Raw genomic sequence first — 27,985 nt, 5'->3', positions numbered from 1 at the left:
TACCAAATAGATACTGGAAAGATGTCTACAGCCTGCGCACCGACGAGTATCGCGACAGGCTCCGTTACAGACGGAAAGCGCCCCACATCAAAGCTTCGCCTTAACGCATTTGATCTTCAGGTGTGCACTCCTCGCCTTGTCGCGTAGGAACCGCCTGAGCAGCTTCCCGCTAGGGTTCCTCGGGATCGCGTCGATGAACTTGACGCCGCCAGTGAGCTGCTTGTAGGAGATCTTGCCATCTGCGACGCACTGCAAGGGCCGCACGAATCATCAGCGATCTGGTTCCTCTGAAGACGATCAAGGGAAACCGGTATACCTTGACGATCGCCGCTTTGGTCTTTTCACCTTCGGCGGGGTCCTTGCTCATGCGCTCCTTAGCGCTCGCGGTGGGCACGACGAACGCGAGGGGGAGGTCGCCGTTGAAGTCGTCGAGCAGACTGACCACGCAGACGTCCGAGACGTCCGGATGGTCGAGGATGAAGCCCTCGAGTTCCGCGGGAGCAACTGGCAGATATACGGTATCCACAAGTGAGCAACGACAAAGCGGACGAGCACAGCCGGCGACGAACCCTGGAAGCCCCGCACTTTCAGGAGCTCCTTGATGCGGTCGATGACGAACAGCTCGGCCTGGTCGTTGACGATCACCTCGTCGCCCGTGTTCAGCCACCCGTCCACGAACGTCTCCTTATTCCTACACTCCTCGTCAGTTCCGAGTCGCAAAGCACAGACGAGACGCACGCCTGCTCATTGTTCAAGTATCCCAGCGCCAGAGAGGGCACCTTCACGAGGAACTGCCCGGGCTCGTCCGGCGCACAGTCCGTGCCGTCCGGGCGGACGACGCGCGCGGCGACGCCGGGAATGAGCACCCCTGCACTCCCCAGCGTGCCGACCCTCTGGTCATGTCGCGGGAGCGTAACGACTGCGAAGCTCTCTGTCATACCTGCACGAGGGTCAATCGAGGCAAGCCCTGACGCAGAGGAGAGGAGCTCACCGAAGGCCTGACCGACCCTGGCTTGGGGAAAGACGTTGGCCACAGCTGTTTGAAGTTCGGGCGAAACGGGGGCGGCCCCAATCATGACAAACTGGATGGTGCTGAGGTCGTATTTCTTCACGTCTGGGTGCTAACATAAGACTTGTGTGTCAGCAATGGGGTGTGGTGAGCGTCGAGGGACACCGACAAACCTTGACTAACAGTACGGCCATAGGAGGCACGCAGCTGATCAACGAGTCAAGTTCTGGTCCGCGGGATTAGAAGATGACGCGTACGGGAGGGTTGTGATACGGTAACGCTCGATACTCTTGAGCATGTCGGTGAAAACGAATCTCTGGGAAACAACAAGCGGCATCTGCGGCGGCGGTCAATGATCCAGCAAGCCAACGAAGAGAATTGATGATGTACCCCGAGGAAGAACCCAAAGTGCATGATAAACGCAAGGCCATATACGTCTGCCATCTGTCAGGATGTCTCAAGGGCCGTTTTCAGTGCACGGAAGCTTACGGTAGAATGGCAATGCTGCAAAGCACCAATCGACACTCTGAGCGATCATAGATAATTTGGGAATAAAAGAAGCAAACCTGCGTAAATTATACGACCGGGTCTGAAGGGCTTGTCTTCCCATGGCTTAGGATCGCCTTCGGCATAAACAACACACTGAATGATGTTGGCGATCTGCGCGTGATGCGGAACCATCACAGCCTGCGAGAAACCTTCAGTCGTCACCCACAGCCCATCACTAGATGTACCGAACCTTGGGAAGCCCGGTGGTGCCGCTGGAGAAGTTCAGAAACGCGATCTTCGTCTTTCCTTCGCCTGGTTTGAGTTTCCTCTCTGTATAGCTTCTCGGTATGTTCAAGCCCTTCGTGACGAGTCCCTGGACCGTCGTGTAAGAGGACTTCCCGTTCGGTGGTTCGTCAATTAGGACGATGCGGTCCAGCGAGATCCCGACCGTGCGTGCGGCAGCTTCTGCGATCGCGAGACAGGTGGGATGCACAAAGATAAGCTTGGCATTGGTGGTCTTTAATTGGTGGACGAGCTCGTTATGATTGTACGAAGGGTTGGCCGTGCTAGAAGGAAATTGAGGCTCAGTGGGTATTCATGACTGACATAGGCTAGTACGCACCTGATGACAGCACCCAGTCGGTGAACGGCCCTGCGAAATATATGTTGACAAGGATCTGGCGCATGGCGTCGAAAGACAGCTTACCAGACCATCACAGGGTAGTCTTAGAATTAAGATTTATTGGGTGAGATGCAACGAACATCACTTAAATGGGAATCAACATACCAACATGGTTCGGACTGTACACGCAAACTGGCAAGAGACGTTGTCCAGAGCTCAACGCCCTGAAGAAATGCTGATGACTCACCAACATCCTCATCTCCTGTATATAGAATCGAGCATTCGTCAGTGACCATTACTAGTAGAGTGAGAACATCGGTACCCGCCTATGTTCCAACGAGCCTTGAGTGTGTTTGCAAGACCGTCTGTGCGCGAGCGAAGCTGCAAACCACCCTTGTGAGTTACTGACCTCCATTCCCGTTATACATGGAATATGCTAGTGCCTGAGGTGCAGTCACCGCAGAGCTACCAATCTCATTGTGTCAAGCTCTCGTGCGTTGTGAGCCTGCCAGTGAGGTTCCGGTCCTCAACGCCTCAACGTTCAACATTCAACTTGCATGTACTAGCGCATAGCACTAGCACTAGCGACAGTCTCCACCACGACGATATGTAGCACACTTTGGCTAGTACACGGAAAATATCGACCTCTTTCGCAGAACGCATATCACGACGCCGAATTTTAGAGCGAAGTGTACGACATTTGGTGCTGAACCATGTTCGACCCTTCGAAGAGGAGGAGGAACAGACGATGGTCCTGCCCTCTCACGTGCACGTATTCTGGGTCGGTCAAGAGGATCGTAGTACCGTGACCGCGTTCCACTCACCTCTTCTTCTCTCACCTCCCTCCCTGTGGCTTCCTCAATCATCCATGGTCGATTCTTGTCCAGCCTTGGTCTGTTTGGGTGCTCGACATCGAGCATGAACTGTGGAATCGTCAAGTCATCTGGGATCGCTGGGAGAGGGCCTCCGGGACCTTGGACTACGCGCATACTATTGCGTACGGAATGTCGGTGAGGGCGTGCAGCGTTTCGGGGTCAGTACTACATGCTGACGAGGGCCTATATATATGCGCGCGCTGTTGCGAGTAAAGCGGCAATTGACGTTGATCGGCTGCGTCGCAGCTAGCGCTGATCTGGGCGACTGGTCAGCGGTAGCGCGGTCGTGCGATGAACCATGACTATGCAGCACAGAACGTTGTCTCGGCTAGTACAGGTACCCTGTATATTACTAGCTCGTCACCGAACACAGCAGTAGGTCGTACGAGATCTTCACCTTCTGTCCCAACTCATGCCGACACCGCACGCATACCGCCCGCTGAGGTGACACCCGCGGACCATCCCCGTCAATCGGGTTGGATATTGGAATGCAGCACGGGCGCGAACTTGAAAGGGAAGCGGCGCTCCAGTGAGCGCGGCGGACTTACATGCCTTGGTTCCTCCCTAACAGACGTGCCTTTCGCTCACTCTCCCGTGTCAACCAGGACATAGCACGAAGCTATGTAGAAGTTGTGGCTGTCTGAATCTCATAGTCCCCAGAGTCTACGTGGCAGCACGGATGGAGTGGGATAAGCATATTGCGAGCGTATGTACATGCGCATGCGTTTGAGTATAGGATACATTGCAACTTGCCTCGAATGTCCGTACGTGTACACAGTGAATGATACCTTCGGTGACTTGTATGACCAGCAAAAACGGATGACCTGCAGCCTGTTATGAAACCCCACGTTCCCCAGCAGGGACGTACATCTTTGCATGTGAATCCACGAGCTTGTACACACTCCAGAGATCGACCGGTGTACTGCGCATTTGTGACCGCTGGATGCACAGTGAGCTCAGCGATCAGGCGAAGATAAACCATGCACGCACCAACGCGAAGCACGTCCCTCTATAGATGTACTGGAACACGTCGTGGAACTCTGGGTGCTGCTTCGTGACAGCATGATCCGAGAGACAGCGTACGACCGCCTGCTTCACGACCTGCGAGAAGGATCAGCGATTCATCTGACAAACCGAGAACATCAACACACCGTCTTGTTCGTCTTCTCCTTCTGGTCCGCCGAGAACGTCGCAAACTCCCCACCTGCGACATGCGCAGCGTTGAACGCGTCCACAGGGCTCTCGCACGCGTCCCCGTCCACGCTCGCCTGGCGCACCTTCGCGCTGGCCCGCGGCGGGACACTCGGCACCTTGAACTCTGCCTGCCTGCCCGCCTTCGGCACAGCGGGGGCGGACATGGCTTTGGGAAGGCGCGTCATCGTCTCGCGCGCCCTGCGCAGTGCCTCCGCGTCCGGGCCGTCTTTGTCCTTCCCTGCCGCGGATCGGGACTTCTTGTCGCGCGAGAGGGGGGACGCGTCCCGCTTGCGCTTCGCGGCCGTCGTGGGTGTGGGGAGAGATGGCATCCGGGGTGTGGGGTCGTCTGGACGCGGGCGCGAGGGGATGGGCATGGGCGGCGGGCCGGGGAGGATGCACGCGACGAGGAGGCGGATGGGCTGTGAGGGGGAGGTGGAGGTGGAGGGAGGGGTGAGGGGGCTGTCGAAGACGTCGGACGAGGTGGATTCAAGTTGGGCGTAGACAAGGATGTCTTCTGCACTGGAGTCGCCTTTGCATGTGTGTGGGTACCAGTTGGAAAATAGAGGGGCTGGACGAGTGCTTACCGCTGTCGCTGAGGCTGACACGTACTCCGTAGTCACTTCGTCCGGTAGGAGACGTGAAAGGCTCCAGGCAAAATATGTTCTCGAAGTATAATCGGCTTAATGTCGCCTTCGGGTGGATGTCTCTGCGTGGCGGGATATACACATATGACGACAAAAGAGCACAGCAAGTACTCACAGTTGTACCACCCCAGAGCTCTTCTCGTCCACCCACAGCTTGCGCATCTCGACAGCGCCCACAAGATGCAGACTGGGTCTGCCACGCATACTCTCGAGCGCGAGCGCGAGGGGGTGGTTGAACAAGTCGAAGTTGGCGTCGTTGAGCTTCGACGCGTCCAGCGCAGATGCACGAAGAGGGGCTGTAAAGCTCAGCCCGTCGAGAACCATGTGCGAGTCGGGAAGCGAGAGCGCGCCTCGGTAGAGAAGTCGGTGCGTAGATTGTGCAGCTGTTTGCGTGGCTTTCGTGTCGTCTGTGTAGCATTCGTCCATCTCTTAATCAGGGCTACGGTCGGTATACGAGCTGAATTTTTGTGACGCGTGTGATAGCTGCAGTCCGGAGGAGCGCTATAACGTCCAGGCAGGAGGATTGGGAGGAGGAGGACTCAGGAGTGAGGTCGCGTCGCGGTCCGTTGGTCTTGGGATCACGTGATCGTGTCAACCTACTGCTCATTGAAGTTCTGACTCTAGGCAGCGTGCTGATACTTAAACTTGCCTCCTCACCTCATCTCCAGTGCAGTCGAGGTCATGGCAGCTGAATTCATAGACCTATCGCAGACCCTGGATTTAAACACGCAAGCGTATCCTGGCGACCCCATATTCAGCTGCTGTCCGAATCTGACCATCGAGCACGACGGAGCCAACATTGCGTCCATCTCGATGAGCTCGCACACTGGCACCCACGTCGACGCACCTTATCATTTCGTGCCAGGCGGGAAGCGCCTTGATGATGTTCCACTTTCTCGTTTCGTCGGTCGTGCCGTTGTGGTGGACGTATCGAACAAAGCCGCCAAGGAGCCGATTGTCTGGAGCGACTTGCAACCATATGAAGAGAGACTGCGCAGATGCGTCTCGGAGGATGTCAGTTTCATCATGTTGGTACGGACAGACTGGTCAAGGTACTGGGGGACTGACGAATACTTCGAACATCCATACCTGGATCGCGAGGCGGCCGAGCGCGTCATCGCGACTGGCGTCAGGACCATAGGTATCGGCACCCTCAGTCCCGACGCGACGCACCTCGATCCGCACGCAGAGGCCGACTTTGCCGTGCATCAGGTCATCCTCGGTGCTGGAGGTATCATCGCGGAGAATCTTAGCAATCTCGGGGCGATACAGGACGGTGACTGGATCGTCAACATGGTCCCGCTTAAGATCGGCGGATGCGATGGCTCGCCCGTGCGTGCTTTCGCTTGGAGACGGACGTCCGGGACTCGGTGATCCATTCATGTGAGTTCCTGTTCCGAGATCGTTCACTTCATGGGATTTATGCTCATGGGGTAATATACTGTCATCAGGACCTCCGAGTTCAGGCGTTTTGACCTCATGACATGTCATACAGGAGGCGACTCTCGTGTTTCGTAATGCGGTTGTCGGAGTGTGACTTGCCTCACTTCCCAAACGCTGTCTGGTATCCGGGATGTTCGAAAGAGTCACAACACTCGTCTGGTGCGTACGAAACTGTGCAGCTCGTTTTCGCCTGAGATTAGCGGCCAACGTGATAGTGTTTGACACAGGTGGACGTTCTTGGTATCTGACTACGGCGCTGATAACATCGGCTACCCGTCTCCTCGCCGCTCGGAACATGAGACTTGAAACCTCGACCCGTTCACCTTGCGGGTGCTTGCTCTATCAATCCATCATCCCATCCCTGGTGCACTCTTTGGCGCGGCCAGGCTGTATGTTACTCCAGGTATCACCAGGCTACACTCAAGCTACACTGAAGTGTCGCTGAAGACGCCGTAAAATAGGCCGCCGTCTGTCAGTGGACGGTTGATTCTATCTCCCGGACCGACGTCCGTATTGTCCTCCCGTGATGTCTTTGAACCACCGAACATTCACCTGCAGCCTCCTCGGCACCGACCCGGGCTATATATGTACGCTGTGTGCCCCCGAACACATCCAAGCCCCTCGCGTTCACATGGGAGACCCTGCGGCACTCGACACCGCGCTCAAACCGCGAGTCATCGACCTCACCCATCCGCTAGTGCCCAACGGGGTGCCTACCTGCCCGGGACACCCGAAGTACACCGCCGAGCACACGTTCAAGCTCGCCGAGGGCGCGTTCGCGAACGTGCACACGCTCACGATCGGGACGCACACCGGGACGCACATAGACGCGCCGTACCACTTCTACGAGGACGCATGCTCCGTCGACCAACTCGACCTGTCGCTGCTCGCCGCGGCGCCCGCCATCGTCGTCGACGTCCGCCACAAGGCTCCGCACGAAGCCATCACCTGGGATGACATGCGGAAATACGAGAGCGGGATGCGCGAGGGTACGGCGGTGCTACTGTGCACGGGCTGGGCGTCCCGGTTGGGAAGTTGGATTACAGCGACCATCCGTATCTGGAGTTGGAGGCTGCGGAACGGATTCTCGAGAAGGGAGTGCGGGTCATCGGCGCGGATACTATCAGCCCCGATGAATGGCGGACCGATGGAGGAGACACGGGAATGGTGCACAGGGTCGTGTTGCGAGCCGGGGGAGTGATTGTGGAGAACCTTCGTGGTTTGGGCGAAGTAGTTGAGAGTGGCTGGAGTCATATTCGCGTCTCCTTACTGCCTATGAACCTTGCAGGTTGCGATGGCAGTCCCATTCGCGCCGTCGCTTGGGGAGATTAGTCTGGGGTATTGCATCGGATGGTACGGACAGTGTACAGCAGGACGCCTGTGTCGAGCAAATTATTGTTCACATTCTGCTACTTATCTGTGCACATTCCTGTCTACTACTTACATAGTAGTTGTGTCCAGCAAGTAATAAAGCAGCTGCGGCATACATTAAGTCAACCAGTACGTGCAAAGTGCGTGTAGCACTAGCAGTACATAAGTATACAGTATCGAATGCACGTGATGGTAAGTCCTACGTGGGTGGCTAAATGTACCATCCTCCTCCTCCTCCTCCTCCATACGTACGCGACGGCGCAAAACACACCATTATAACACCATCTTCCAAAGAGGGAGTGAGGTACACTATGCGAGCTTTCAGCTCGTTGCTCTTCCTGGCCGTTCTCCCGGCCGCACTTGCAGTGAAACAGCAGGACTTCAAGACATGTTCTCAAGCTGCGTTCTGCCGGCGAGGACGGGCTTTGTCGCGAGGGCGCAAGAGCCCGTCGTGGAGGTCTCCGTACTCTGTGGACCCTTCTAGCGTGGCAGTTTCTCCGAGCAAGCTCGCTCGTGGCGGCGGTGAAGTCGTCGCTGTATCCCGATGTCAAGTTCTCACTAGACGTGCGCGTTCACGATGACGGTGTCGTGCGCGTGCGCATGGACGAGGTCGATGGTCTGAGGAAGCGGTACGACGAGGCGTCGTCGTGGGCCCTCGTCGCCGAGCCTACTATCAGCCCCGACGTCAAGTGGTCTGTGGGCAAAAAGGACGTTCGCGCGACGTACGTCACAAAGAAGGACATCGAGGTCGTGGTATCTTACGACCCGCTCACGGTGACGTTGTTCCGGGCTGGGAAGCCGCAGGTCGTGCTCAATGGCCGTGGTCTCCTGCACTTGGAACACTTCCGGACGAAGGCGGCAGGTGAGGAGAAGGTACCTGTCGACGCGCCGGCGGAAGACTCGCAGTTGTCATGCAGGTAAACAACCGGGCATGGTTTGAGGGCGAGAAGAGGACGGCTTCTGGGAGGAGAAGTTTGGCTCTTGGACGGATTCCAAGCCGAAGGGTGCGTATCCTCTCTTCGTATGCGATGTCCGTCTCATCACTGGACGCAGGCCCGAGTCCCTTTCCATTGACATCAACTTCCCCAATCACGGACACGTCTACGGTATCCCTCAGCACGCGACGAGGCTTGACCTGCCGACTACGACTGGCGAGGACGCGCACTTCTCTGAACCCTACCGGCTGTACAACGCAGACGTGTTCGAGTACCTCCCGGACTCGCCCATGTCGCTGTACGGCTCAATCCCCCTCATGCACGCACACTCCGCGGAGGGTACTGTTGCGATCTTCAACGCAGTGGCCTCCGAGACGTGGATCGACGTTGGCCGGCCGTCCGCAACCTCGACTGAGACGCACTGGATCTCCGAGTCCGGCATCCTGGACGTATTCATCATGCCTGGGCCGACGCCCGCAGATGTGTTCGCTCAGTACACTCGATTGACGGGCACGCCCGCGCTCCCTGCTCACTGGGCGCTTGCATACCACCAGTGCCGGTGGAACTACATCAGTTCTGACGATGTGCGCGATGTGCAGAGGCGATTCGATGCGGAAGATATGCCGGTCGACGTGTTCTGGCTAGATATCGAGTATGCTGAGGAACACAAGTACTTCATCTGGGACAAGAAGACCTTCCCGGACCCAGTGGACATGACGCATGACGTCGAAGCGATCGGTCGCAAGGTCAGTCTGCTTGTATTCGGGTGTGACCTAGCACTCATTTGCGATGCAGATGGTCGTCATCATTGACCCGCATCTGAAGCGCACGGACGACTACCCTGTCTACAAAGAGGCGAAGGAGCTCGGTGTCCTCGTCAAGACACCGGGCGGCGAGAACAACTACGAGGGCTGGTGCTGGAGTGGCAGTAGTGCCTGGATCGACTTCTTCAACCCCAACTCTTGGGACTGGTGGACGTCTCTGTTCAAGATTGAACCGGGTGAGAAATGGTCGTGGACCGAGAGCACCATAGATACATACGTCTGGAACGACATGAACGAGGTTGGTCATAACGTCCACCAGCCAACTCACCAATTGTACTAATATGTCGGTCCCCAGCCAGCGATCTTTAATGGTCCCGAAATCAGCATGCCTCGCGACAACATTCACCACGGTGGTTGGGAGCACCGTGACATTCATAACATTAACGGGATGTTACTGGTACGTATCTGTTTCCGTCGTATATGTACCGTCTGACGTTGCTTTCCTGTAGCACAACCTCACAGCGCAGGCGGTCACGACACGCACAGATCCGCCGAGGCGGCCCTTTGTCCTACCCGGTCATTCTACGCGGGCTCGCAGCGATTTGGTGCATGTGGACGGGCGACAACCTTGGTACCTGGGAACACATGGCTGTGGGTCTCAAGATGGTTCTTGCGAACAATGTCGGAGGGTTCAGCTTCGCCGGATGTAGTCGCCCTCTCATGACTTCCCTTGCAGGCCTGACTCTCATGACGTCTAGCTGACGTCGGTGGTTTCTTCGGAAACCCGGAGCCCGAGATGCTCGTGCGCTGGTACGGAGTGGGATCTTCTCTCCCTTCTTCCGTGCGCACGCCCACATCGACACCAAGCGTCGCGAGCCTTACCTGCTTGATGAGCCATACAAGAGCATCCTCCGTTCGTTCCTCCGCCTGCGCTACAGTCTCTGCCCGTGTGGTACACAGCCTTTAGGAGACGAGCGTGACCGGTCTGCCTGTCTCAGGCCGCACTGGGTGATGTTCCCGAAGGACGAGGCAGGTTTCTCACTCGATGACCATACTTCTTGGGCGGAAGCGGGCTGCTCGTGAAGCCCATCACAGAAAAGGGAGTGACCGAAGCCTCCGTCTATCTCCCAGAAGACCAGGCACGTACTGTCGTAAGTTGCACTATGCGCAAGTGATTAACGCTTCTCCAGGTCTACTATGACTATTTCAACTATGAAGCATACCGGGGCGCGTCCAAGGGCAAGCACGTCACCGTCCTGCGGCCTTGGACAAGGTGCCCTTCCTCATCCGTGGCGGATCGATCGTGCCCACACGCGAGCGTCCACGGAGGTCTTCGCTGCTCATGAAGCGTGACCCATTCACGTTGCGCGTTGCCCTCGACACCAGTGGTGCGGCCAAGGGCGAGCTCTATTTGGACGACGGCGAGACATTCTCCCATCGCGATGGCAAGTTCATTTGGCGCGAGTTCATTGCTGGCAAGCAGAACAAAGGTCTCCTTATCCGGAGCACCGATCTTGCTGCACAGAAGCCCGGAGAAGCTGTCGATGGCGTTGCGCTGTCCACCTACGATGGAGGCAATGACTTTGCGAAGGACATGGCCACGGTCAGGGTCGAGAGGGTGGTTGTGTTCGGCAGCGCGAAGCCGAAGAGCGTGCAGGTCGGCGGGAAAGAAGTGCATGGGAGTATACGCCTGGTGTCGCCTCCAACACGAAGAAGCAGGGGACGGCGAGCGTGCTCGTCATCAAGGATCCTGGCGTGGGCGTCAGCAGCGACTGGGAGATCGTCATCCAGGTGTGAGACTCTAGACTGCCTGCTTTCCATTGTCCGACGCAACTTCTTGTATTATCGCTTTCCTATTCTAGACGTGTTATGCCAGACTCCATGACAACCGGCGTGTGTCTACGCTTGAGTCGCAATTCATTTACATGCACAATGGTGAGTGCCAGGCGATCCGCGCTGATCAGAACAGATTAGTGCCACGAAGCCGGTGGTCTCGTCGCGGGGTCGGTCCGACTCAAACGTATGAACGCTTCTCCGGTGTGGCCACTGCGGGGCACCTGAAACGGCCTCTGTGGCTCTGTGGCCGACTCGTGCTATTTAACTTCGGGTGTCCGCGTCGCTTTGACCTCAGCGTATGCTACTCCTGCCCCTTTCAATAATTAGGATCCTCCTCACGGTCTAGCATGAGCACAATGTCGGTCGAGCAGGCGCGGGTCCCCATGATTGTGGTGACCCCAGCTTTGCCCTCCCGTCATTCGTTGCCTGTGGAAATGCAAGAGGCTCTGAACTCAGTACGTCCCACTCTGGTCGTCTCAACGTTCTCTTGCCTGATTCTTTCCGCAGTTCTTCAGACTCAGCCTCTGCATGACCGTGAGGACCGCACCAAGCAAGATAATGGAACGGAAGAAGGTTCTAAGGATGTCGCGGGCGACAAGGAGGGTCCAGGGAGCCGGAAGGAAGACGCCAGGGAAGACCACCACACTCATTTACGCCCACGGTTGCGAAAATCCGCGAAGCACGCTCGTTTGTCTCTGGGATTCAAGAACGGGGAGGTTTCCAGTATGGATGATGTGATCACTGAGTTGCAGCTGGTCGGCCGCGAGGACGAGGCAGGGTGGATTGTGCTTGACCGGTTGACTAACGGAGCCGCAAGGGGGACCCGCTGCAGCAACGAATCCACGACGGCCACGCTCGTCGCGGAGCCCACCTCGGAGGATAGGTTGTACGCGATGGATGCCGCTGCGCGGGAGAACATGCGAGAGGGACACGGCGCAGACGTGGGATACGGAAGAGGCTACGACCCCAGCCGGAGACACGCGTGGTACGTCAGTACGCCAGGATGGCCAAAGTTCAAGGACCCGAAACCGTCCCTCCTTGGGCGCGCTGTGAAGGCGACCCGCACCCTCTCGCTCGGACACAAGGCTTGAAGCTTCATTGAACATACACGGTCGTTACGGTTGGTCGCTGGCGGGGACACCGACGGACTTCTGAGTTGAAATTCGTGCGCGGACACGTCGAGGTTATTACTGTATCGCACGGAAGTCGATCTACGCTGTGATATTTGCTGTACATATTGCTCTATGTTTGTAGCCCTAGTACGCTCTGCTCGCTGTATGTCCAATGTAATTCGCATTGCTGTTTGAGAACTATCTGGTGTACTTAAGTGGATTTGTCGGACATAAGGGTAAGGACTGTCCCAGGAGGCCTTCAAAGTTGATTGCGAACGTCAGTGCCCTGCACGCCCGAGGGGCAGTAGTATCCGTTGCAGATGAGGGCCCCACGAGGGATAATGAAGGAGCACTCTGATGCGAGCATAGCAGACAGAAACGCCGACGATCCTTCGCTGGTTGACAGTGCGTTGCGCGCGAAATCTCGCGAAACCTATGCAACGCGCGGACCTATAGGCGGGCGCGCGATTGACATGTGGAGGCGCGACGGACGAGTCGCATGATCGCCATCCGTGTAGGCTCTATGACCCGGCGGGAGAACGGAGGGGACCAGTACAAGCAAAGACCGACGCGCACAGGAAGCAATGACTGCAAAAGAAATGTTCAGTTGTTTTCCCCACAAGCAGCGCGCACATAATTCCACATACCTTCGTTACGAGATATGCAATCGAGAAGTTGAGAATATCGGGTACTGCTTTCTTCAGCACCGGCTCCTGTCGGGAGGCCACATCAGGGTGAACGCCGTCACCCTCTGTGCCATTCTTTGAGAAACCAAAGATCCCATAACGCCTGCCCACACGCTCTGCCATGAGCCTGCCCTCGAGCCACCACCGCCTCCTCAGCCTCACCCAGAAGTCCGGCAGCTCCTCGGGCGGCGTGTCGTGAGGCGCACGAAAGGCAGCTTCATCCATGAACTTGTTCGGGAACGACTTGAGCACGCGCTCGCCGACGTTGAGCGTGCGCATGGCAAGGAAGATGCCCGCGAACGGGACGATCGCGGTCAGCTCGTGCAGCACCGCGAAGGAGAATATCAGCGAGGGTAGAGGGGTGCGCGTACGCTCTGCTAGGGCATTCAGTGCCTGTCTGTAGGCTGCGAATCGACCTTTGGAGGGACTAGGAGGAGTGGTCGTTGTGGACGGCTGAGGCTCTGGGCCGGCGGTGTATGGTCTGAAGCCTGCATATAATCCTGGATAACTCGGGAGGAATGAGTGTCGGTGCTGAGCACATAGCTGGAATGTCCTGTAGCGATTTCTTACGTCCATGGAAGACAGGAACAAAGGTCAAATCACCAAGCAATGAGTTCCGCTGGTTGTGCTGAATGAACGAGCAGTTGATACTTACTATCATAGTATCATCGCCTTTGATTTGCTTACTTACAGCCGTACTGTAAGTAAGTTGTACACTATTGGAAGTTGTTAACAGACTACAAGTGTTACTTATGTCATCAATCAGAGATAAGTAAAGTCACAGCGTGACTTTGCTCACTGTCACAAATTCCCTGAAGTTGCCGACGACCTTGACCTTTCGCATCCACGAGCATGAACCATGCAGGCCTGAGGCGCAGCGCAGTTCCCTTCCATCATTCTCATCGCTTGCGAGTCGTCAGACAATGTGTTCGACGAACGCTAAAGACAGCGACGACCGAGTCGATCGAGTCTGACCTCGACCTCCCACCACCACTCCCTGAATCCTCGTCACGACACTCAAAAGTCAGGGACCCGGTACCTCCAGAAGAAACAACTATCTTTGTGCGACCATGGGACGGCATACAGACCATGCCTGAGCTACTGGCGATGATTCGGGGACTGGAGCGTCGTTATGGGCGGATTCGCGAGTACGAAGTCATGCGAGTGAGTTCAGCTGCTTGGCGGTGCGCACCGACCGCTGTGTCACCAGACTAATAAATGTGACTCTAGGACTATGACTTCCGCTCTCTGTATATCCCATACTTCTGGATCAACTTTGAGGACACCGCGTCTCTCGAGCGCACCCCGGAGACCCCCCACCTGCTGAAGGTCGACACGCCGGTCGTCGACTTGGCCCGCTCAGGCGGTATCGGTCTGGAAGACCTTCAAGGCCTTCTCAACCCTGAGGATTACGTCTCGCCAGAGGACGACATGCACGAGGTAGATTCCGCAACTCAGCAGACAAGCGTCAGATGATCACGGTTGACCTCCGGGTAGAACGAGCTAGTGCGTCCACCCTGTCAGCAACATCTCTTTGTATGGAGCGCCTGACGGGTGTCGTGTATCGCAGAGACTCCATTCTTACTCGGGATGGCCAGGTCCAGGCCCGTAATCGACCGTTCTTTTCAAGGGGCCTTCTACTACTGGGGAGGGTTCTACAACCTGCCCGCCGACGATGCTGCCCATCCCGCTTCCACGATGCAAAGAGGACTGGAGCGGCGCAAGAGGGATCGCGAGTCACGCGAGAGGACAACAGACGAGGCAGTAGAGGCTGCGGAGGATGTAGAAGACGTCGACAGCACGCCCCTTACACAAGCAGCACCGCCCGAGGCGAAGAATCTGCCTTCCCCTCGCCCTCAACATCTGCCATAGACGCTTATATCGCCTCAATGTCGCCCAAAACGAGCGCTGCTGACGCGGCGGACCCAAGTACAAACATCGACGCGGTTGCGGCGGCATCTACGCAGGAGGCAAAATCTGCCAGGCAAGCTTCTCCCCTCTCAAAACGCCAGCGAATCCTTGCGCGTGCGCGCGCGAACGCACGGGCGCCGCTGCCTGTGTCAGTGCCGCAGACGGACGAGGATCAGCTGAAAGCCAAGGAAGAGAAGCGCATGCAGGAGAAGGAGGAGGAAGACCGGGTGCGGACTACAGTCAGGGAGAGGCTGTGGAACCTGGTTGGGTCGAAATGGATGTAACGGTGGTGCCGTCGTCTGTCTCTATATACATTCAGTTAATGCCGATGCACTCTATGGGCTTCGGTGGCGCTATAAACCATGATTTCTGCGGGTCGCTCGTTCGTGTCCACTGTGGCCTTACACGACAGATAGTGTCCTGCTGTACAAGCCTGTACAGGATCTTATGAGTGTCTAGGATGATAGGTGAGTTTCCGTGAAGGCTGGGAGATTGTCTACGCTAACCCTTAGACTTCATCCTCAGCAATGTGTCCTCATAGTCGTGCACTGGCAATGGTCGCTCCGAGCCACATGGCATCCAAGAATACCGTAGGCAAACAGGTGAGCTCCCATTCCCTTTGCGAAAGTGCGAAAGTGAATGGTATTTTCCGACTCCAGATTGCTTCGAGATTAGCTTGGAATGCACTAAAGGCACCGGTGCCCAGGTATGATCGCCGGATTTCCGAACAACTTCGGAACAACACGATCCTGTCAATCGCCCTCGGAGTCGGTGCTCATTGCCAATTAGACATGGGATACTGTTGTATCGTTGGGTATGCCGTTGCGCACCAGCGGTATGAGAAGAGCATCATAGAATCCTTAACACCGTAGCTACTTAGCAGACAGCTCAAGCTGGGACGATTTTTTCCCGAAGCCTTCGTAGATGAGGTACGGTCCCCATACGCTTAAATGTAAACTTTCGAGCTGATTTTCTTGTTAGGCAGCAACTGCCGTTGAGTTGATACTACTTAGATAGTATGCTGCACCTCCGTTCTCGTGCCCAAGGGGGCTTGCCACTGGCGGCTGTTAGTATCGTTGCTTTCGCCAAGATGCTGTTACGGGGAGACATGATCAGACTCACCGTTGGCACCGTTTTTCACAATTTAGAACGGCCAGGTCACAGCACGCGGCACATGCGGTCAGGTTCAGGGAAGAATGTGCGATGCTATTTGCGAACTCAATCGTAGGCCCATAAGTCACAATTCAATCTTGTGATTAGTTGGTCTAACACTGAAGTGCTGATCAGTCCGGAGGTATCACAGCGCCTGACTGACTAGCTCTTCTTTGACAGTCGGACGTAGACAGCCCACGCAGTACCAAGCATCCCGAACGGGCCGAGTCGTATTCCACTGCCAGGAATTGACAGATGGTGGGCGTGGTCGCCTCGCTGTAACGTTGGCAGTGCCTGCCACCCACGGGTGCGCTGCGATGAGTGAGACAATATGCAGAGGCAACTCACCTTCAGGTGACCGTACTATCTGCCCTTCATCAGAGACTGGGAAGGCTCACACATAGCTCCAGCCTACTCACGTATTCTGTTCGTAACCACATTCGCGACTCTCACTTTCTCGCTCCTAGTGCTCCCCCTTTTGGCATATGCAGTTTCGCTGCCCGACACATTTACCCTTCTGGTGCCACCCAGCCAAGTGCAGGTCGACCGTGTTCTTCGGGTGGGCGCAGCCCCCAACGCGGTACTATGGTACGTCGTGTGCTCCCCAGCATCCCAACGGCTGATGACACCCAAATTCTTAGGGCTCGTGGAAGCCGTGAACACCAGTTTGATCGCACCTAACGGCACGAAGATTGGGCACTTCCAGTCAAACACCGACAACATCACAGGACTCGGGTCGTGTGTTCCTGCCCAAAGTACAGGCGCCTCTGGCTGCGATGTCGCTGCCGACGAAGGAACGTACACCATCATCTGGAACGTTGCGTACACTATGTCATCAGACCCGTCGCAGGCGAACGCGTCGTATTGCGGTCCCTCGCCATTTTCGACGCAGACCTGCTTGTTGAACGAAACGTTTGAAGCGACGAAGGGCCAGGGCGAGGCTACGTCATTCACAAACATGGCATAGTACACGACGGCTACAACGTTTTCAACGGAGCCAACGGGAAACCTGAGGGTCGCTGGAGTGTCCGCTTTGCGCTCGCCAGAGCTTCGGACAGGTTCAAGTTGGAAGGGTGCGACAGCTGTTCTGGTTGGACTAATGCTGATGCTGTGAATGCCCGTAAGTTACTAGGGAACGCCCCTCGGATCATAATGACTCAAATAAGTCCAGATCATGTTCACAAGGACGTACTACTACTATATTCGTCCTATATAGAAAGCGAAGAGACAGCTGCTATAAACCACAGTGCCTGGAGCCGTCTAACTACTGTGCCGTGTACTGAGTAGGTACATAACTAAACACAACCTGCGTGACACGTTGCGCACCGACAATTGGCAGAAACGCACGTGATCGTGGTTCTACGCGTTCTCAGCCACAGACGCGTCGCCGCAGCCTGACGCGCCCTCAGCTCGTCCTCCTCCTTCATGCCGCTGAACCTGTAACTTCACAAGATTCTCGCGTTACCTATCGAACGAGACACCACATGTCGCTGAAACTAAGCACACCACCGAGCTTCCCTGCATTTCCGTTCGAGCCGTATGGGATTCAACTCGACCTCATGCGACATCTATACTCTGCGATTGAGGATAGAAAGGTGACGATTATTGAGAGTCCGACGGGAACTGTGAGCCATATATTGGAAGGCATAAGTAAATTGTGGCTAACGTGCTTATACAACACAGGGAAAGACTCTTAGCCTGCTCTGTGCCTCCTTAACATGGCTGAAAGACGAACAAGAGCGCGCGCGGAAGGGACAACTTGATGCATTGTCGGTGGCTACTGACGGTATGCCCCATGCAAATATATGAAACTCTAACCTTGCAACTGAATTTCTAGGTCCTGACTGGGTGCTTGAGCAGACTCTCGAGCGGCGGCGACGGGAGCTCGAAGCTGCGGATCGCGAGTATGCAGAACGATTGGTCAAGGCGCGGAAGAAAGAGGCAGAGATGAGGAAACTTGCTCGTGGACACGTCAGAAAGAAACAGGTATGTCGTTAATATGTTCTCAAGAATTGTGGCTAGATGAATTGGGGAGGCTCGTGCATCATGCGGATCATGGTACGGTGGATGCCATCGGACCCTCCAGACGTCTCCTAGCGAATATGGCTAGTATTGGGGGATACTATCCATGAAGCATTCATTCGCGGTGTGGACCTTGATCCCCAGCTGTTTTCCTTCAGGCATCACTATCGGAACTGTTTTGGTACTGTTGAGTGGAGCTGCCGCAGTGAGATCCTTCTTGACGGACACTTTAGCAAAGTGACGCAATGTTCATGTTCTTGATTGACCCCCTCTCATTTGATATCCTCAACTTCCCACTTACAAACTGGACCAGAAACTCGCAGACGAGGATACTCCGCGAGAAGATGACGGCGATTTTCTTCCGGACGATACAGATGAAGGGCGCTCAGATGACGAGTATAGCAATCTCTCGCCTGCTGTCCGTGCTCTAATGCACAAGTAAGCCTAATCAGTGCCCGATATTGTATTATCTGACATGCTGCATTCACAGGTTGCAGAATGGGTCACGTTCTGGGACAAACGAGGAAGATGAACCCGTTTGCACCAAAATCTACTATGCTTCGCGGACACATTCACAGCTAGCTCAGGTGATGCATGAGCTCCGGAAGCTACGAATCGACTTGAATGTTACCATTCACCCCGAACCAACCCCGAATCATACCCGGTCGGTTGATGCAACGACGTCTTCGTCCATCAAGGCCAACGCCAAACGGCCGCTGACGGAAGATAGTAATGCTGAGGCAGCGGATGTTTTGAGCAGTTCGGCACGGACAGTGTCCTTGGCTTCACGAAAACAGCTGTGTATAAATGAAGAACTACGGAGACGACCTGGAGATATTGATGAGGCATGCCGACAATTACTCGGCGGTAAGATTCCTTTCGCTGTTCATTGGCATCTTGTTGATCACAATGTTGCATCGTCAGAGAAAGGAAAGCGTCGATGCCCGCATCTTCCTCCACTCGAGGATGAAGTGCGGATGCTCGACGTTCGTGATCAAATTCTAGTGAGCAATAATAATCTTCCAGTTGATGCTGTGTTTAGGCGGTGCATGCAACTTGAAAGGCAACGCCTAAAGATATCGAGGATTTGGTGGAGATGGGTCAGAACGCGGATGTCTGCCCGTACTTCGGTTCGCGCCAAGCTATACCGCAAGCACAGGTGAGTTCTAGCTTGTCTGCACCGTTTCTTGCAGGCCGACCTCCGATGTTTGTCCGACAGCTTGTCTTGCTGCCCTATAATCTGCTTCTCCAAAAGAACGCCCGAGAAGCCCTTGGAGTCGATCTAACCAATCAGATTGTCATCGTAGACGAGGCTCACAGTAAGTAGACGGTTGTATCGTGCTTAGTTCAACCCCAAGCTCATTTGCGTCATGCAGACCTCATATCCACCCTCCTTTCCCTCTCAACCACCCGCCTACCTGTACGCACCCTTTCTGCCGCGCGCCAGCAGCTCTCTGTCTACCTCTCACGCTTCCGCACCCGGCTGTCAACCGATCATGCGTTGCACCTGACACGCCTGATGGGCCTGCTTGACGCACTTCAGCGGTACGTAGAGGAGTGGCGGAAGGTTCAAGACGAGACCCCGACAAAGGGACAACTGCTGGTCAGCTGGGCAATCAGGTGGCGGAGCAGAAACCGGGCCAGAAGAATTTGCCCACAGAAGGAGGATCAGAGAAAACGCGTGGACAGGGCGTGGAGGTCATGACACCTGGTGAGCTTCTCAAGAGGCTCGGGCGCAAGTCAGAGGGTGTGAATCTACTGGAGGTGGAGACCTATCTCCGGAGCAGTAGGGTGCGACGAGACGATTGCTCGTTGGTCTCTTGAGTCACTGAAGGTCTGCCATATGTCATCCAGATCGCGAGGAAAATATCTGGATATACGGTGAAGACGCTGGAGAAGGCTGCGGGAGAGGGTGAGCGGCTGCAGTCACCAATACGCATGTTCGTACTGATGTTCAAGGTTCGATGACCTCACTCGGCTCCTTGCACTCCAGATCCCGTAAAACTAGCCAAAGTCGCGCGGCTGGTGACGACGACCCCACCCCTCCATGCCGTGGAAGGTTTTATCACGTCGCTGACCTCTGCTAATGACGGTGGGTTCTGCCTGCTGCTACAACTGTTGACGAAAATACTAACGACACGGTCCGTCCTGGGAGCAGACGGGCGAGTGACGTTAGCGGTTGTGGACGGCCAAGTCGAGATAAAGTACCAACAGCTGAACCCTGCCACTCACTTCCAAGATGTCATTGACTCTGCCAGGTCGGTCGTACTGGCAGGAGGTACTATGTCTCCTGTGAGAGGTCTTTTCATCGGACCCTGCTTCTGGTCAGAGGAACTAACGGTGGCCGTCGCGGTGGTATGCTAGATCTCCGACGTCATACAGCAACTGTTCTCTACAGTACCGAACGAACGGCTCACTAATTTTTCCTGCGGACATATTATACCACCGACAAGCCTGCAGACCCTAGTGCTGAAGAGAGGCCCCAGAGGAGGGGAACTGCAATTCAAGTTCGAGCAGCGGAGTCACAAACAAACCGTATGACCGTCATCTGTGCAATCTGAGTCTTACTTTATATGAATATGACATTACAGATTACGGAACTCGGGCAGATCTTACTCAACTTCGTCAACGTTGCGCCTGCGGGAATCGTTGTCTTCCTTCCTTCGTATAGCTTTCTCAATGGGGTTATGGCAGAATGGCAGAAGAGCGGCTTGATTGCGAAGTTGAACGGGAAGAAGAAGGTATGTCTGATTTCTAGGTGAAATTATGTAACAAGCTGACCCAGCCGATGACGACCAGGTATTCTCTGAACCCCATGACAGTGGAGAAGTGGAGACAGTGCTGAGGGAGTACTCGGCTGCAGCCCGCGTCGTAGAGGTCAGTCAGGTCACTGCATCGCCACGTAAGGCATCACACTGAGGAAACTACAGAATCGATCAGACGCCACCGGAGAAGTAATCGGGAAAGGTGGCGCATTGCTGTTCGCGGTAATCGGAGCAAAACTGTCCGAAGGTCTCAACTTCACAGATGACCTCGCTCGTGCTGTGGTCATCGTCGGGCTTCCTTACGCCAATTTTGGCTCCCCAGAGCTTCAGGAACGCATGAAATACGTCAACAGGCTGCAACAACAGCTCACGACAAACGAGACTGGTACTAGACTAGCGAATGGCTGCAAAGACGCCGCCGCCGAGCTGTATCAGAACATGTGTATGAACGCAGTGAACCAAAGTATTGGTGCGTTTGTTGTGTAACAGTATGTGCCGCAGCTGAACCTAGCTACTGTAGGGCGCGCTATTCGGCATCGGGATGACTGGGCTGCTCTCGTGCTAGTCGATTGCCGTTATAGTTCTCCGCGAATTCGCGAGAAGCTTCCTCAATGGATCGCAGAGAATGCCGTAGTCACAGAGACCTTTGGACAGGCCATGAAGACCTTGGGAAATTTCTATCGCAGTCGGAAGGGCGGCTCAAAGAACTGTAGGATGGATTTGGTGTAATGGTGGATACACTCGAGCGCGGATACATCTTATTGATGCTTTCCATTTGTAGAGTATCGATGTAACATCACGGCACTTCGCTACCGAATGCCAATGTCAGTCTGAGACCTCGCCGTCACTGACAGGACGAAGCTCTGGTCGCATGGCACTGCCAACCATTGGGCCGTAAAGCGATAAGGTCTGCAGTAAGTCGTCGTGAACCTGTCATAAATAGCGCTAGAATACTGGTGATCAACCGAAACTAAATAAGCGATCTCAATACTGCCGACCAGACTCGCGCTCTAACGTCTTCCATCCCTGAGCCAGGCACGCATCGCAATAATAGCGGATGAGATTTAGGATCCGTCGCTCCTCCTGGTATACCTAGTGGATTTGATGAGCACGCAGAACCCATGCACGGTAAGGCACAGCACACACCTTGGGGCAGTTACATTGCCGAGCTGTATGTTTATGGGCCTTACTTAGCCCGCATGTCGGTGATCCACAGTCCTTCTTGACACCGGTCTCGTATTGTTTGACATAATGCTGAAATTGGGTAAGCTAAGGGAGCGCGTGTTTCGCCACAACTGAGGCGGGGCCTTACGTTGCAGCTACCATAACGATGTTGATTGCCCCAGCTAGCCGAACTCGAACGTCAGACCCTTTGGATCAAGAGGTGGGACTAAGTAGAACGAACTCACCACTCGGTAGTACACATTGCGTTATGCGACGTGAAAGCGATGTCAAGGTGTAGGGCGTGCAAGTCTGAAAGGCGAGTATAAGCAAGCGTACGAAGACGGGGGCTTTTATGCATGTCTTAAAATTACAGTGGGAGACCGGCGAGAAGGCAGGGGTTAGACACAGCACAGCATGGTGTACGGTCCTTGCGGCTCTCACCGCACCCATGAGCGTCAAGCGACCGCCATGAGTCTTCATGTCTGATGACTTTGTGGGAGGTCATAACGATCCGAATACAGATGGATGGAAGCATACGCGATCAATGTATCCGACAAGCCTGTGGCCCCGGTGGGTGTGGGCGCAGGTGGAAGTCATAGCGATGACTACAGCATAATGACATGGGCCTGTTGCCACCTCCGTGGTGCCCTGCAGCAACGGCAGACCACCTGCGTGGACTGCCTGCCCCTCGCCACACTGTGCACTGCCAAGTGTCTAGGATCGCGTAGTCCGTCGAGGCCGTGAGCGTCTACGGTGATAGGTCCTCCGGACCGAGGGTTTGTGAGAAAGACGGTAACAATGTGAACGTGTTACGATGTACAGACGGGACGGAGGGGCCAGGGCAATCCTGGGATTGGAAGGTCGAATCTTGTGGAGCACTCGTGATTGAGCCGGCCTGCCCGAGAAGGGCCCAAGACTCGCATCCGACTCCGAGCCGGCGGTCGCGGGCGGACGGACTTTGCTACACAGAGTAGAGTTGGTCCATCGGAAGTTAGGGGAAGCTCCGTGAGCTACACGGACATCGATAACATGCAAGTTCCGCGCGCAATAGTAATCGTTGGAAGATGGTTTGACGACTGGATAGGTGTCCAGGCTGGCATTGAAATGGATGTATGGTGAACAAGCCGTGCATACGTTTCACTCCAAAGCGCTGCACGCAGGGGCCTCGGATCCGCTGCCGCCGTGAGCTTGGTGCATAGCGCTAAGTCTTGGGTGTCATGAAGACGAGAAGCGAGTTCGAAGAGCTCCTCGGCCTAACGCAATTAGCAATCCGATGCACAACACTGACGTACTGATGCATGCGCCGCAGCGATTTGATAGCAATGGCTACAAGAGAGTTTACAAGCTATACCACGTCTCCTCACCTAACTTGAGGCCGAAAACACGCGTCCTAGGTGAGGCAACCAAGACGGGACGTCTCCCCACGTGAAGGTTAGACACACGTTCCGACTGAAGCATTCCGACCATGCGCCTCCATGACCGAAAGTCGCTGCCAGAATGGTCCAAGTTAGCTCCTAGCGCCCCGTCAATTCAAAGACTACCACACTCACGCTGCAGTCCCCTTGCAGTCCTTCACTGTGGGTATTCATAAAAGCCCTTGCCACTCTTCTTCCCATACCAGCCTGCATCCACCATGCGCTCTAGAAGTATGCTCGGCCGATACTTGGAGTCTGCGGTGCCAACGTAGAGCGTCTGTTGGATCGCAAGGCAGGTGTCGAGTCCAATGCTTTTGCGGCGCGGCGGATTCAGATTGGTCGAGGATTCCGAGACCAGGGTGGATCGATAGAGAAACGGGCGTCACAGATGATCGACGATGCATCTCAGATTTAGAACGGTGCATGTAGTCGATGCGTACGACACTCACAAATCGGCTACGACGGATTTACGATAAGTAACGAACTTGGCTGTGGAGCAGAGAATACACACCTAGCTGCAACGGACCCATGGGATGGTTCATACCCAGCTTGAGCGTCTTGTCAATGTCATCGCGAGTGGCAGTGCCCTAATGATACATGCTTCGTCAGACGGGCGGAGAAAGGCACCCTGCGCACCGACCTTTTCGAGACACATAATCGCCTATACGGGGGACATTGCAGCCAAAGAGCCGCAGATCGGGACGCAGTCAGCGCTTCCAGACCGTGCGCTCCAAAGGACGTTCTACGCACCTCATTGATGAATGGCATAAGAAGTGCGTTGGACACGAAGCCGGGGACGTCCTGTGATGTCGTGACCTCTGCGCGACGTGTCAGGCCGGATATGGCATCTTGTAAGGCCTAACCTGCGCGCACGCACCTTTACCGCACGCAATGGCGAAGGCGCGTGCTCGGTCAAGAGTCTCCGGCGATGTCTGGAGCGCCGATATAAGCTCCACCAGTTTCTATATTGTGGGTTATATCAAAAAGTACGTTCATGTATGGCTCTGCGGCAAGCGGCGCACCATAACAGGAACGGGATTGAAGAAGTGCAAGCCTAGTTAGACTAGAGTCGGCCGATTGACAGTTAACAGAACAGGGCGAGCATACCGACGACACGCGATGCACTCTTCTTTCCTGCTTCATCTGCGGCGGAGCTACCTTCAGGAATAGTGGAGGCAGCAATCTTCGTGACGCTAATCGAGGACGTGTTGGATGCCAGGATGACGCTAGGAGATACCTCCGCCGATAAATCGCGGAATATCGATTGCTTCAATTGAAGGCTCTCAGACACAGCCTGTCGACAGTATAAGTTGAGGAGCATCATGGGAAAGACCACCTTACCTCGATGACCATGTCAGCATCTCTCATGCCCTTCAATCCTTTTTCTTGACCAACAACGGTGACTCTGTCACGGGCCTCCTTTGCTTGCTCTGGGGTGAGCCTCCCTTTGCTGACGTCCTTCGCGAGCAGCTTATCCATTAGGTTGAGACCGTTTTGGATTTGCGATGTAGATCGGTCATATAGCAAGACAGGTACTCGTGCGTGCAGTGCCGAGACGTACGTTATTCCAAGACCTAACAAATCGCATGTCAGTCAAATGCCGTCGTGAAATGGGTCCAAGAGCAAGCATTCGAAAAGTAGAAGACTTATGCGACCTTGAAGCCTTTGCTCGAACCTCGAACTGATGAGAAGTATTCCGTACTGACGGTCAATTCGACGTCCAGGAGGTCGCCACATGTCAGATCAAAGCGTCCTTGAACTATTGCCAGGCCAACTGAGCGATGAGATTTCCTGCACACCCGGACTGCGTAGCTAGTCGCTCTTCCTTACCGTTGATGAGGAAATCGCGGCTGGCGAGTTGGCTCGCGGACGTGGAATAACGGTGCGCGTCGCATGAGCTCAAACGTCGACGTACCCATTTGACCCGCCCCAAGGACACCAAGTCTTCGTATTCCATGCGCGACGGACATGCTAATAAATCTGTGAAAGATACGCCAGATAATACGCGAGGAGGATGGAGGGAGCAAACGTTCAACGCGTTGAACGGCTCGAGCGAGACGAAGTCCGGAACAACAGCCACCCCCGCAAAGCCCCGCAGCCCCGGAACGGCGCATTATCACATGATTGCCGGCAATCACACAAGGACCCATACAGTTGCTGATGCTTATACTCAACGAAGTGGATTGAATCGAAGGACTCGGATACTGTAGTCATTAATGCCTACAATGTTGCAGTCTCCTGAACTGAACGTACTGTAGCGGAGTGTATGGTACCAACCGCCATACCCAGCGTGACACTCAAATAGGATTAGATCTTAGCAACCGTACTACCGTTATGCGTGACATGAGCCAGGATTGCAACCACTCTTCGGCGCTTCAGTGTAGCCACAGTCCACGTGACACAGTTGTGGCCGTGAACATTGAGCGCTGAGCGCTGAGCGGCGAGGCCCCCTACGCATTGTTGACGAGAAATAAATCTGTCTTCTGTTCAGCCACCATGTCTATGCTACAAGGAACCCGTAAAACCAAGCTGTCTAATCAGCAACAACCAGCTCTCTCGAACACACTCATTGCTCGCATCAATCACCTCGCATCACTCGTTCGCAATCTCCCGTCTTCGCTGCCGCTGGAACCATCCAAGTCAATGTATCAGTTCAGCCTGGATGCAGACTTCGAAAAGGAGGAGGGTACCTTCGCCGCATTCTCACGCACCCTGGAATGTGTGTTCCAAACGCACACGCTCGGCCGGGATGAGGAGATTATATTCACCGAGCGAGGTCGTCGTTGCGAGGATTTAATACACTTCTTCAAGACGTGCATGCGGCCAATGACTGGCAGTGAACGCGAGACTATCAGGACCGCATGGCTTGAGTGGTTGATCAGAGGAGCGAAGGCGACAGGTGGAAGTATTCCTAAGAAAAGGTAAGCACGGGCATTCCATGTTCTGTAAGTACATTAACTGACAATGCATTGATTTCCTTCGCAGACGCGTCATCGTCTCGAGCTCCGATTCTGAGGATGAAGCTCTCAACTTGAAGCCTAGAGTCCATGACTTCTTCAAGAAGCCAACTCGGCCTGTCCCGAAGCCCACTGCAGCCAGCAGGTCGGAGCCCTCCGCTACAATTGATCTCATCAGCAGTAGCAGCAAATCAGAGGATGACAGCATACATACCACACTCAAGCCACCTCCGAGGGCCACCAGAGGACAGAAGAGGAAGGAGAAGGCTGACATGGGCAATGACTCGGACATCGATCAGTTGCCACCAAACAAGCAAGGGAAGCTGAATATGTTTGGATGGACATCGATGACACGAGACGAAGCACATGAAAAGTGGAGAAACGAAGCCAAGGCGAGCGACACAAGGAGTGCCAAGTTGGCAGAGCAGGAACGGGAGCGGCGTGAAGTGAAGGCTGCGCACAAACGTGAAGTTGACCGACTTCGTCAGCAACGCCATCGTGCACGGACAAGAGCTCTGAAGAAGGACCAACCTCGTACACCAAATGCCAGAGCTAGCACTGGCCTGCAACACCAGCAAACGGGAGGGAGTGATGACCGGGAGGAGCTGGCTGACCTTGCCGAGATCTCTCGGCCGCACGGTGCGGCCTGGAAGAAGATCCGGAATGGGAAGAACGGCGGAGTCGTACAGCAGCGACACAAGAAGACAAATTGGTTCCACCCATTCTTATGGACTCACATCAATCGCATGGCGCCCCAGGTTGGCTGGTCCGCAACGCTTCTCGCACGGAGTCTCCAGCGTGATCACCCCGAGCTCTTTTCACGTCTGTCAAAGGGAACCATTCAGCACTGGTTGTCGAAGCACGGCAAGCGCTGGTCGACACAAACCCTCAAAAGTGTTGCAAATCGCAGAGTCTTGACAGCATCTGGCCGAGCGGGGGTGCTTACGAAGTACCCGGAGATTATCTTCGAAGCGAAGACGCGCTTGATCAACCTGCGCAAGTCTGGAATTCCTGTCAATCGTGTACTTGGGCGGTCTATCTTGCTCGCCTTGATTAAACGGCTCCAGCCAGCGCTGTTGGACACATTCAAGTGTTCCGAGCGCTTTGTCGGCGACTTCTTCTCCAGTGTTCTTGGCTGGTCTGTTCGGAAGGGGACACGGGCAGCAGCTCACATCCCAGACAACGCCACAGAGCTGTGCGAGCGCACATTCTTCCGCATTGTGCATGCTGTGGTCATGTATGACATCCCAGCCACACTCATTGTCGGAATGGATCAGACCGGCGTGTATGTCCTACCAAACAACAACACCACCTACGAAGAGACAGGAGTGCGTCAGGTGAATGTTGCGGCGAAGGATGAAAAGCGGGCTTACACTTTATGTGTTGCCACAAGTGCCGACGGAGATATCCTACCTTTTCAACAAGTATGGAGCGGGCAAAGCACACGATCACTTCCCGATTCAGACGCCAATGGGATGGGACCTTAAGGCTCCAACCATTTCATGTATATACTGGGTATATACAGTTTTATCCATATACTGTATCCATGTATGTACCATGTCCAGGGTATATGGATATATACAATATAGTATACAGTATATGGTTAATTCCAAAGTATG

General features: G+C 54.9%; 13 protein-coding genes across 13 annotated transcripts; 8 read left to right on the top strand and 5 right to left on the bottom strand.

Annotated features, from left to right (window-relative positions):
* Positions 1 to 87: 87 nt before the first annotated feature.
* B0H18DRAFT_875191 (amp dependent CoA ligase) lies at positions 88 to 3,109 on the bottom strand (the record flags this gene model as incomplete). The annotated part of the gene is made up of 16 exons (XM_048040407.1): positions 88 to 249; positions 317 to 504; positions 570 to 691; positions 739 to 940; positions 992 to 1,121; positions 1,183 to 1,216; positions 1,267 to 1,346; positions 1,400 to 1,446; positions 1,499 to 1,513; positions 1,576 to 1,696; positions 1,749 to 2,064; positions 2,121 to 2,150; positions 2,205 to 2,223; positions 2,286 to 2,335; positions 2,443 to 2,501; positions 2,945 to 3,109. 16 exons carry the CDS (start codon positions 3,107 to 3,109, stop codon positions 88 to 90), a joined length of 1,740 nt encoding a protein of 579 aa, XP_047894482.1.
* Positions 3,110 to 3,958: 849 nt separating this feature from the next.
* On the bottom strand, positions 3,959 to 5,259 carry B0H18DRAFT_875207 (uncharacterized protein; the record flags this gene model as incomplete). The annotated part of the gene is made up of 4 exons (XM_048040408.1): positions 3,959 to 4,096; positions 4,147 to 4,718; positions 4,774 to 4,895; positions 4,949 to 5,259. The coding sequence occupies 4 exons, from the start codon at positions 5,257 to 5,259 to the stop codon at positions 3,959 to 3,961; spliced, it is 1,143 nt and encodes a 380-aa protein (XP_047894481.1).
* Positions 5,260 to 5,472: 213 nt separating this feature from the next.
* B0H18DRAFT_274624 (putative cyclase) lies at positions 5,473 to 6,573 on the top strand. The gene is made up of 3 exons (XM_048037374.1): positions 5,473 to 6,216; positions 6,285 to 6,435; positions 6,504 to 6,573. The coding sequence occupies exon 1, from the start codon at positions 5,515 to 5,517 to the stop codon at positions 6,205 to 6,207; it is 693 nt and encodes a 230-aa protein (XP_047894480.1). The 5' UTR covers positions 5,473 to 5,514; the 3' UTR covers positions 6,208 to 6,216; positions 6,285 to 6,435; positions 6,504 to 6,573.
* Positions 6,574 to 6,667: 94 nt separating this feature from the next.
* On the top strand, positions 6,668 to 7,768 carry B0H18DRAFT_1002441 (uncharacterized protein). The gene is made up of 2 exons (XM_048028372.1): positions 6,668 to 7,302; positions 7,323 to 7,768. Exons 1-2 carry the CDS (start codon positions 6,803 to 6,805, stop codon positions 7,606 to 7,608), a joined length of 786 nt encoding a protein of 261 aa, XP_047894479.1. The 5' UTR covers positions 6,668 to 6,802; the 3' UTR covers positions 7,609 to 7,768.
* A 125-nt stretch (positions 7,769 to 7,893) lies between these two features.
* Positions 7,894 to 11,292, top strand: B0H18DRAFT_1002439 (alpha-glucosidase). Its single transcript, XM_048028371.1, has 14 exons — positions 7,894 to 8,117; positions 8,140 to 8,509; positions 8,589 to 8,655; positions 8,701 to 9,328; positions 9,378 to 9,644; positions 9,702 to 9,803; positions 9,856 to 9,922; positions 9,945 to 10,052; positions 10,105 to 10,163; positions 10,214 to 10,293; positions 10,416 to 10,485; positions 10,537 to 10,599; positions 10,620 to 11,003; positions 11,030 to 11,292. Exons 1-14 carry the CDS (start codon positions 7,959 to 7,961, stop codon positions 11,141 to 11,143), a joined length of 2,538 nt encoding a protein of 845 aa, XP_047894478.1. The 5' UTR covers positions 7,894 to 7,958; the 3' UTR covers positions 11,144 to 11,292.
* Positions 11,293 to 11,304: 12 nt separating this feature from the next.
* B0H18DRAFT_1210546 (uncharacterized protein) lies at positions 11,305 to 12,273 on the top strand (the record flags this gene model as incomplete). Its single annotated transcript, XM_048036377.1, has 2 exons — positions 11,305 to 11,637; positions 11,698 to 12,273. Exons 1-2 carry the CDS (start codon positions 11,530 to 11,532, stop codon positions 12,271 to 12,273), a joined length of 684 nt encoding a protein of 227 aa, XP_047894477.1. The 5' UTR covers positions 11,305 to 11,529.
* Positions 12,274 to 12,744: 471 nt separating this feature from the next.
* B0H18DRAFT_875280 (uncharacterized protein) lies at positions 12,745 to 13,556 on the bottom strand (the record flags this gene model as incomplete). The annotated part of the gene is made up of 2 exons (XM_048040412.1): positions 12,745 to 12,882; positions 12,942 to 13,556. 2 exons carry the CDS (start codon positions 13,554 to 13,556, stop codon positions 12,745 to 12,747), a joined length of 753 nt encoding a protein of 250 aa, XP_047894476.1.
* Positions 13,557 to 13,597: 41 nt separating this feature from the next.
* B0H18DRAFT_1104001 (uncharacterized protein) lies at positions 13,598 to 15,175 on the top strand (the record flags this gene model as incomplete). Its single annotated transcript, XM_048032602.1, has 4 exons — positions 13,598 to 13,729; positions 13,780 to 14,144; positions 14,211 to 14,420; positions 14,780 to 15,175. The coding sequence occupies exons 2-4, from the start codon at positions 13,833 to 13,835 to the stop codon at positions 15,173 to 15,175; spliced, it is 918 nt and encodes a 305-aa protein (XP_047894475.1). The 5' UTR covers positions 13,598 to 13,729; positions 13,780 to 13,832.
* A 1,316-nt stretch (positions 15,176 to 16,491) lies between these two features.
* B0H18DRAFT_875295 (uncharacterized protein) lies at positions 16,492 to 17,010 on the top strand (the record flags this gene model as incomplete). Its single annotated transcript, XM_048040415.1, has 1 exon — positions 16,492 to 17,010. A coding segment is annotated over one exon (519 nt), but the record flags the coding sequence as incomplete, so codon positions are not given.
* Positions 17,011 to 17,454: 444 nt separating this feature from the next.
* B0H18DRAFT_932268 (DNA repair helicase) lies at positions 17,455 to 21,679 on the top strand. The gene is made up of 18 exons (XM_048041736.1): positions 17,455 to 17,668; positions 17,727 to 17,829; positions 17,881 to 18,029; positions 18,379 to 18,503; positions 18,556 to 18,932; positions 18,990 to 19,069; positions 19,129 to 19,224; positions 19,285 to 19,384; positions 19,442 to 19,668; positions 19,740 to 19,856; positions 19,920 to 19,977; positions 20,059 to 20,157; positions 20,224 to 20,357; positions 20,430 to 20,600; positions 20,657 to 20,806; positions 20,865 to 20,942; positions 20,996 to 21,299; positions 21,351 to 21,679. Exons 1-18 carry the CDS (start codon positions 17,528 to 17,530, stop codon positions 21,557 to 21,559), a joined length of 2,718 nt encoding a protein of 905 aa, XP_047894473.1. The 5' UTR covers positions 17,455 to 17,527; the 3' UTR covers positions 21,560 to 21,679.
* Positions 21,680 to 22,487, bottom strand: B0H18DRAFT_1002424 (uncharacterized protein). Its single transcript, XM_048028370.1, has 4 exons — positions 22,240 to 22,487; positions 22,143 to 22,176; positions 21,977 to 22,084; positions 21,680 to 21,922 (listed from the first exon to the last, which is right to left on the bottom strand). The coding sequence occupies exons 1-4, from the start codon at positions 22,350 to 22,352 to the stop codon at positions 21,815 to 21,817; spliced, it is 363 nt and encodes a 120-aa protein (XP_047894472.1). The 5' UTR covers positions 22,353 to 22,487; the 3' UTR covers positions 21,680 to 21,814.
* A 1,079-nt stretch (positions 22,488 to 23,566) lies between these two features.
* Positions 23,567 to 25,379, bottom strand: B0H18DRAFT_875265 (3-hydroxyacyl-CoA dehydrogenase; the record flags this gene model as incomplete). The annotated part of the gene is made up of 9 exons (XM_048040411.1): positions 23,567 to 23,720; positions 23,917 to 23,996; positions 24,050 to 24,070; positions 24,160 to 24,227; positions 24,287 to 24,371; positions 24,432 to 24,463; positions 24,517 to 24,703; positions 24,751 to 24,983; positions 25,325 to 25,379. The coding sequence occupies 9 exons, from the start codon at positions 25,377 to 25,379 to the stop codon at positions 23,567 to 23,569; spliced, it is 915 nt and encodes a 304-aa protein (XP_047894471.1).
* A 526-nt stretch (positions 25,380 to 25,905) lies between these two features.
* Positions 25,906 to 27,853, top strand: B0H18DRAFT_1118347 (uncharacterized protein; the record flags this gene model as incomplete). The annotated part of the gene is made up of 2 exons (XM_048033775.1): positions 25,906 to 26,330; positions 26,395 to 27,853. 2 exons carry the CDS (start codon positions 25,906 to 25,908, stop codon positions 27,851 to 27,853), a joined length of 1,884 nt encoding a protein of 627 aa, XP_047894470.1.
* Positions 27,854 to 27,985: the final 132 nt, after the last annotated feature.

Source organism: Fomitopsis serialis, assembly GCF_022376445.1.
Source record: "Fomitopsis serialis strain Sig1Antser10 chromosome Unknown B0H18scaffold_26, whole genome shotgun sequence".
Taxonomy (NCBI): domain Eukaryota; kingdom Fungi; phylum Basidiomycota; class Agaricomycetes; order Polyporales; family Fomitopsidaceae; genus Fomitopsis; species Fomitopsis serialis.
This window is presented reverse-complemented; position numbering and strand designations above follow the sequence as displayed.

Excerpts from the sequence above, each read along its gene's own strand:
- B0H18DRAFT_932268 (XM_048041736.1), top strand. The coding sequence starts at position 17,528 with ATGTCGCTGAAACTAAGCACACCACCGAGCTTCCCTGCATTTCCGTTC. Across the intron at positions 19,978-20,058 it reads GGAGAAGGCTGCGGGAGAGG|ATCCCGTAAAACTAGCCAAA; the intron begins GTGAGCGGCTGC and ends CTTGCACTCCAG. Across the intron at positions 20,943-20,995 it reads CTGCAGCCCGCGTCGTAGAG|AATCGATCAGACGCCACCGG; the intron begins GTCAGTCAGGTC and ends AGGAAACTACAG.
- B0H18DRAFT_274624 (XM_048037374.1), top strand. The coding sequence starts at position 5,515 with ATGGCAGCTGAATTCATAGACCTATCGCAGACCCTGGATTTAAACACG.
- B0H18DRAFT_1002439 (XM_048028371.1), top strand. The coding sequence starts at position 7,959 with ATGCGAGCTTTCAGCTCGTTGCTCTTCCTGGCCGTTCTCCCGGCCGCA. Across the intron at positions 8,510-8,588 it reads CTTCCGGACGAAGGCGGCAG|GGCGAGAAGAGGACGGCTTC; the intron begins GTGAGGAGAAGG and ends GCATGGTTTGAG. Across the intron at positions 10,486-10,536 it reads TCTATCTCCCAGAAGACCAG|GTCTACTATGACTATTTCAA; the intron begins GCACGTACTGTC and ends ACGCTTCTCCAG.
- B0H18DRAFT_1002424 (XM_048028370.1), bottom strand. The coding sequence starts at position 22,352 with ATGCATAAAAGCCCCCGTCTTCGTACGCTTGCTTATACTCGCCTTTCA. Across the intron at positions 22,085-22,142 it reads ATCGTTATGGTAGCTGCAAC|CATTATGTCAAACAATACGA; the intron begins GTAAGGCCCCGC and ends ACCCAATTTCAG. Across the intron at positions 21,923-21,976 it reads GGCAATGTAACTGCCCCAAG|GTATACCAGGAGGAGCGACG; the intron begins GTGTGTGCTGTG and ends CAAATCCACTAG.
- B0H18DRAFT_1002441 (XM_048028372.1), top strand. The coding sequence starts at position 6,803 with ATGTCTTTGAACCACCGAACATTCACCTGCAGCCTCCTCGGCACCGAC.